Here is a 7,667-nt window from a genome sequence, read left to right as displayed (position 1 = left end):
AAGTTCTCCATTCCACCTATGGGACAAAACCGTGAGACTTATGCCCAAAGCGGACAATTCCTCTAGTGGTTAGTGCTTGACCTTTACAATTGGTATCAGAGCCACATGCTCCCCCAGTACGGTGCATTGAGCGAGGACGCTCGAGTCTTAAGGAGGAAGAGAGGCCCTCATGAAAGAACGATTGGTACGCCATAGAAGTGGTAGTCCCTCGCTTAGGATGGATGAGGCGAAAAGCTCCCTGAAAGATGGGAAACTCGTCCCACATCAAAATTGGAGCAGAAAGTAATGATATATAAAATGGGAGAACTAATCACTAGAGGAGCCTTTTGGTGGGATGGCCTAGAGAGTTGGAAGAACTCCAGGGTTAAGCGAGCTAAACTCCTGAGAAGTTCCCATTCCACCTATGGGACAAAACAGTGAGGCTTATGGCCAAAGCGGACAATTCCTCTAGTGGTTGGAGCTTGACCATTACATGTTTCGCTTTGACTCTCAGGTGCATTCTTTCACTGACTGGCTCCTCCACAAGACATTCACCATAGGGATCTGTTTTGACCTCAACTGTTTCATCTGATAGTCCATTATAGCTACTGGTTGCTCCTCGAAAGTCAAGTTTTCATTCAACTCCACTGTATCAGGTTGCAGCACATGAGAAGGATCAGGTATGTACTTTCTTATCATAGAGATGTGGAACACTGGGTGGACATGTGAAAGGCTTGGGGGTAGCTTCAGCCAATAGGCAACTGCTCCATCTCTATCAATGACCTCAAATGGCCCTATGTACCGAGGTGCTAGCTTGCCTTTCTTCCCGAATCTCATAACTCCCTTCATAGGAAAGACCTTCAGAAATACATAATCACCCACTGAAAATTCTACATCCTTTCGCCTAGGATCTGCATAGCTCTTCTATCTGCTAAAGGCTGTCTTCAATCGCACCCTGATCAAAGGTACCATCTCTGTAGTGTGTTGCATTAAATCTACATCATGTATCTTTGCCTCTCCAGCTTTTGTTCAACATAAAGGAGACCTACACTTTCTGTTGTATAGTATTTTATAAGGTGCCATCACGATGCTGGAATGATAGTTGTCCCCCAACTAAGGGCAGCTGATCATCCCATTGTCCCCCAAAGTCCATGACATGCATATGAAGCATATTTTTCAGTGTCTGAATTGTCTTTTCAGACTGTCTATTTGTCTGAGGGTGAAAGGTTATACTAAAATTTAACTATGTACCAACTGCCTCCTGTAACTTTCTCTAAAATCGAGAAGTGAACTGGGCCCTCCTTTCCGATATTATGGAAGCAAAAACCCCATGTAATCTGACTATTTCATGAATGTAGAGCCTAGCATATTGAGCGACAAAATAAGTGGTTCGCAGGGGCACGAAATGAGCTGACTTAGTCAGACGTTCTACTATCACCTATATGGAGTCATATCTACATGTGATACGAGGCAACTCAGTTGCAAAATCCATAGTAATCATTTTCCACTTCAACTCTGGAATAGGAATCTCTTACAACTTCCCTGATAACCTCTGATGCTCAAACTTTACTTTCTAACAAGTGAAACACTTAGATACAAAGTCTGATGTATCCCTCTTCATGCCATTCCATCAATATTTATTTTTTACATCATGGTACATCTTAGTGGAGCTTGGATGGATATTGTAGGGTGTGTAGTGCCTCTTGCATGATTTCAGCTCTGAGGTTATCCACATCTAGCACACACATCCTGGAGTCTTGCATAAGAGCACCATTTGCACCAACTTTATAAATTAATTTTGAATTTTAAATAAAATTTTGTAAATTTTAAAATATTGCATAATTATGCCAAGAGTATATTTGGATAAAATACCAAAACACACAAAATTTTGAATTAAAATTACCATTGTGCCTTCAATTTAAGTTTCATTTGTTGGACTGAAAATAATTTAGGGTATATCTATAATTTAAAAAATATAATTATATAATTCTTAAATTATTTAATTTTTTATAATAATAATTTCTTTCTCTTTAAATATATTAATTAATAGAAATTTTGGTTTAAATTGGACGGATGGATTAAGAGTAAATAAAATAAAAATATTAGGGGATGATTTTTTAAAACAAATGTCCAAAATAGTATTTTTTTTTTATTAAATAGATAAATTAAATGATAATTTAACCATGCATTTTATCGATTGGTTGAAAAATTAAAAAATAAAATAAAATTATATTGGGCAATGCACGGCTAAGGAGAGAATTTTCCACTTTCCGGCTTACAATTTCCATATATTTACATTGGGATGAGTTGCGATGGTGGTTGAAGGCTCTCTCCTCAGCTTGGGATCCCTGAGCTAGCAGAGAGGAAAGAATTCAACAAGCCTTCTCATGGCGGACATGGTCGCATCTCCTCTCCTGCGGATGCTTTCTGACAGGCTAAGTTCTCTTATTTACAACAGCTTGGCCGTTAAAAATTTGCACTTGACTTTAGCAGAAATCCAAACTTTGGTTCTTGATGCAGAGAATAGATCGGAGGACGATGAAGCCCTTCGACGCTGGCTTACTGAGGTCAAGGACGCTGCCTATGAAGCCGACGATGTTCTCGATGAATTCATCATCAACCTTTCAAGCTCCAAATTTCGCAGCCTCTTTTCTCCCTACCAGTGGCTGCTCCGCTTCAATCTTCAACGAAAGATGAAGGACATCGAAGGACGACTTGATGCACTCTTGAAGAGGAGGATGAAGTTTCAGAAGGCCGTTCCTTTAGTCATCAATAGGGACATTATCCCATCATTCGAGAGCAATATCAGTATCAAGGTACCCCATCGTGAAACTCGCTCTTTTATATCTGAGTCAGAAGTTTTTGGTAGAAAGGAGGACAAAAACATTTTGATGGATCTGTTGCTAAGTGATTCTGGTCTTAAATTTAAGATCATACCTGTTGTGGGTATGGGTGGACTTGGTAAGACGACTCTTGCTCAGTTAATCTACAATGATGAAGAGGTCCGTTATATGTTTGATAAAAGATATTGGGTCTGTGTAAGCCAGAATTTTGACGTGAGAATGATTGGGAAAGCTCTTGTAGAAACAAAAACAGAAGCATCTCGGTTCCTTATGAACACAGAGGAAACCGTAGATACCATTGTTAGAGATGAATTGAACGGCATAAGGTTTTTGATTGTTTTAGATGACGTTTGGAATGAAGATCAAGAGAAGTGGAATGTGTTGCAAAGGTGGTTTAGCATGGGAGCTCGCGGATCTGCTGTTTTAGTGACTACTAGAAGTGCAAATGTAGCCGCTTTAATGGGAACTGTCGACCCCCACCCCCTGAAACCACTGTCAGATGATGATGGCTGGTTACTTTTCAAGAACGTGGCGTTTAGCTACAAAGATGAAGAGAACATTATTAGCAGGCTTGTCGAAATTGGCAAGAGGCTTGTTGCCAGATGCAATGGATTGCCTCTCGCTATTAAGACTCTTGCTGGCTTGATGCGATTTAAAAGAGAAGAAAGTGAATGGCTACAAATCAAGGATGATGATATATGGAATTTGCCAGAATTTGAATCTTCTGTTTTACCAGCCTTGAGACTGAGCTATAATCATCTACCATCTCATCTGAAGCAATGTTTTGCATACTGTTCAATATTTCCCCAAGGTGTTACAATTGGCAAGGAGCGACTGATCCAATTGTGGATTGCTGAAGGTTTCATTCAATCAAGTGAAGGAAGTAGAAGCCTGGAGGACATTGGAAATGATTACTTCATGGAACTGTTTCGTCGCTCGTTCTTTGTGGAAGTATGGAGAGATGAATATGATGAGATAGTGGAGTGCCAGATGCATTATCTGATTCATGATCTTGCAAGATTTGTAGCGAGTATTGGGTGTTCAATTATGGAAGGTAACACATTGCATAATGTCCCTGAAGAAGTTCGTCATTCATCTTTGGTTTATGATTCATATCAGCAACCAACAACTTTTGAATCACTGCAGAAAGCAAAGAAGCTCCGAACATTGCTTTTGTTCTCTAGCAATCTTGAGAAGATACCAGGACTCTTCTTGAAGTTAAGGTCCTTACGAGCCTTAGACTTGAGTGGAAGTGGCATTCAGAAGTTGTCCAGATCAGTTGGTAAACTCACACATTTGCGCTACCTCAACCTCTCACGTACTTATATTGAAACATTACCTGACTCCATCAGTAAACTTCAGAGCTTGAATACACTGGAGCTCATTGAATGCTACAATCTCCAGGAGTTACCAAATTCCATATGTGAGTTAAGTAACCTTAGACATTTGGACATTCAATCATGTTGTTCATTGTCTCATATGCCAGCAAGGATTGGGAAACTAAGGCTTCTCCAAAAATTGCCATTGTTCATTTTGAGCAACATCGACGGTTGTGGTTATATCAGTGAGCTCGAAGAGCTAGATCTCAGAGGCAAATTGGAGATTAAGAATCTTGAGTTCGTGGACAATGTGACTGATGCTGAAAATGCCAAATTGCTTAATAAGCTAAATCTTCGCACATTGAAGTTATCATGGAGTCAAGATACTGATGTAAGTGCTGAAATGTCATTTGAAGTATTGGAAAAGCTAATGCCACCCCAGGAGTTGAAAGTTCTGCATATAATAGATTACAGAGGCACCTCATATCCATCATGGATGAGTAATTCTCTCCTCCAAAATGTTGCAGAAGTTTATTTAGTTAACTGCAGCTGTGAGAAACTTCCTCCACTAGGGCAGCTACCCAACCTCAAGTACCTCTATATAAAAGGAATGTTGGCTGTGGAGACAATAGATAATGAGTTTTATGGAGGAGATGGAACCATCAAAGGATTTCCATCTTTGAGACAACTTGAGCTTTACGATATGCCAAACTTAAAGGAGTGGTGGAATTTCAAATCGGATGAGCCATTGAGTTTGATCAAAACTGAAGAATCATCATCTTCCAAAAAAATAGAAGAATTCATTTGCCTCGAATTTCTAACAATTAAGGGATGCAGTAATTTGACCAGATTGCCAGAACTTCCAAACTTGAAAAGTTTAGCACTATGGAACTGCAATGAAGAGCTATTACTGTCACTGGACCAGCTAGCATCACTGTCCACACTTGTGATCAATGAATTTCGGAAGCCACTGCATCTGCCTCCAGGAAACTTAAGCTTCTTAAGGGAGATGACAATATACGATTGTGATGACCTGCTTGCTCAGTTGGTGGATGGAATGAAACATTTGTCTTCTCTAGAGCATTTGAGAATTCTGTACTGTGATGCATTGAAATCATTGCCAGCAGGCCTTAGACATCTCACTTCCCTGCATAAGTTAGAGATAGCAGAGTGTAGGGAATTGGCTTATGTGCCAGATGTTCTGGACAAGCTTTCTTCTCTTGAAGAGTTCATTATTGATGGGTGTCCAATGTTGAAATCATTGCCAGATAGTATCCGTTCCCTAACCAGGCTTGAAAAGCTGGTGATTCGAAGATGCCCTGATTTAATTAAGCAACTACACGAAGAGGGCAGCGAAGAGTGGTCCAAGACAGCACATATCCCGCGCATTGAGAAAGAAATTGAAGAATATCTTACTGAAGAAGACAGCCATAGTGAACTTCATTACTGAAGAAATGCACTCTCAATCAAATTCCAAATGTTTTCCCTACAGGTATTGGCTTTTAATAGAAACGTTTTCGTCTAATTTTGTTCTACAATAAATATTATAATAACTTTGAATTGGGTTTTCTCTGTTCGCTTCAACAGTATTTGTGCCTAAATGCATAATAGTCATGGTGACTGGGTCGTGACTTATGATTTATTCTGAAAAGCTTGAAGAATGGTATGAAATGCAAATGTTTGAATTCGATTCCACCAAGCATAGAAGCGTGATGAGCTGAGCCGAGCTTGAGCTTTGAAGATTTCAGCAGCCCATGCTTATTCATGGGAGATTCTCAGCTTGATGGAAGAGGTAGAGGTGGGCTTGGAGGGGGCGATGCCTCCAAGTATCGCTTGGTTCTTTATGAACGGTTGCTCTAACAACCTTTCAAAATTGTTCGGGCCATTTAGCTTGAAATTGGATCGAGTACTAGCATTCCGAGATGGTCCGGCGATCTGAAGGACGGGACCACCGGTGGTGAATCTCTCTTAAACAGTACATGCTGGTGGTCATACGTGGACTTTCCTATTCGTAGATAAGTATTGTGGAGCCTTCAAATCTCTAATCTCTTTCTACTTTGTTCTGAGTGGACTGAATTAATGGAAGTTTTAGTAAAATGAAATAGAATGAAACTTTTGTGGAATAAATATGTTTTAATTTTTTTAACGTGCGACTGTATTCATTGAGATTATTTAAATATCACTTTTGGCTGTGTCATCTCTAATGAACACACAGCATTTATCTGCGGCATTTCAATATATATTATATACTAAAGATGAAAACAATGAAACTATGATTTTTGGATTCTGTTTGTTTCATTTGATTTTTAGCGATTGGGTATTAAGAAAATGGGTTAATAAAAAATATTTTATTAGTAAAAAAATAATTAAAATATTTTTAAAGATAATGACTTTTTATTAAAATATGAAAATATTTATACACATATAATATAAAAATGTACTGTTAATTTAACTTTATAATCAGAAAATAAAAAATATTTTTATATTTATAAAAAAAAATTTTATATATAAATTATTTTTCATAAAATATATATATATAATTATAATCTATCTAAACGCAAGGTTTCTTCAACTTATATCCATTCTCTGCAAATGCAATTGCTCCATTAGCTTCTTTATATAACACAAAATTGATGCTTTTCTGATGCAGAAAATGATATAAAGAAGTTAATTGGTGCTTATATCTTTATCTCTATCATTAATTACAAGCATACTTAATTTGGTGTGGTCTGTACTGAATTCATCTCTCCAACCCACTTCACAAACGATGCACACCTCTTTAAGTTGGATTAATCTTGATAAACTAATTCTGATTTCTTCTTTTTCTTTGGACTTGGACATTTACTCTTCTTTCTTTTATAATGTTGTAATATTTAGTTGATATGGCAAATTTCAATTCAATTTCCGATAAGAAAATGATGAGAACTTTTCCTGTTAAAGTGAGTTGTAATTTCAATGATATGGCGAATTTCAATTCAATGAAAAATTTGAGATATATCATATAAGCCCAACAAATGTTATTATCACTACAAAAACTAGGATATCAGCGACAGAAAAATTTGATAATAATACTCTTTTTTTTTAGGTCGTTGAAGGCTTCAAAGATAGATTTCCGACGGATAGCAATTCGTTTTTTTATACTCTCATAGGTGATTTTTCTGATGGAAATTTGCTACTGTCAATGAATTTAGCGATGGAATTACTAACGTTGTACCTCTGTCGCTAATATTTCTGACAGCCATATGCCATCAATAATTCCGTCACTAAATCTCAATAATCTTCAACTAAATTTCTGTCACAAAGCCATCAGTAATTCGTCACTAATGAATTTGGCATTATTTGTCACTAAATTTAATTTTTTTTTTAATTTCTTCTATTATTCATATAAATTTATCATAAAAATCCATACAAATTACTATATATTTATAACAACTAAATTAAATTAAGATTACATCCATAAAAAATACTATTATTCTACACATAATATCTCTAAATGTATAATATGTACAGGTGGCTTTGACTCTCC

At 37.3% G+C, this 7,667-nt stretch overlaps 1 protein-coding gene across 3 annotated transcripts; it reads left to right on the top strand.

The window, feature by feature from the left end:
* The first annotated feature begins 2,234 nt into the window (after window positions 1-2,234).
* Window positions 2,235-6,428, top strand: LOC110649239 (putative disease resistance protein RGA3). 3 transcript variants are annotated; one of them, XM_058148317.1, is made up of 2 exons: window positions 2,235-5,633; window positions 5,729-6,428. In XM_058148317.1, the coding sequence occupies exon 1, from the start codon at window positions 2,367-2,369 to the stop codon at window positions 5,589-5,591; it is 3,225 nt and encodes a 1,074-aa protein (XP_058004300.1). In that variant the 5' UTR covers window positions 2,235-2,366; the 3' UTR covers window positions 5,592-5,633; window positions 5,729-6,428. The 3 variants fall into 3 exon arrangements, with proteins under 3 accessions (XP_058004300.1, XP_058004302.1, XP_058004301.1); XM_058148319.1 differs by having other exon boundaries at window positions 5,801-6,166; XM_058148318.1 differs by having other exon boundaries at window positions 5,794-6,166.
* Window positions 6,429-7,667: the final 1,239 nt, after the last annotated feature.

This window comes from Hevea brasiliensis, chromosome 6 (assembly GCF_030052815.1).
Source record: "Hevea brasiliensis isolate MT/VB/25A 57/8 chromosome 6, ASM3005281v1, whole genome shotgun sequence".
Taxonomy (NCBI): Eukaryota; Viridiplantae; Streptophyta; class Magnoliopsida; order Malpighiales; family Euphorbiaceae; genus Hevea; species Hevea brasiliensis.
The sequence above is the reverse complement of the archived record's forward strand: the minus strand, read 5'-3'. Positions and strand labels throughout refer to the sequence as shown.

What these genes read in the sequence shown, in the direction of transcription:
- LOC110649239 (XM_058148317.1), top strand. Translation starts at nt 2,367, where the DNA reads ATGGCGGACATGGTCGCATCTCCTCTCCTGCGGATGCTTTCTGACAGG.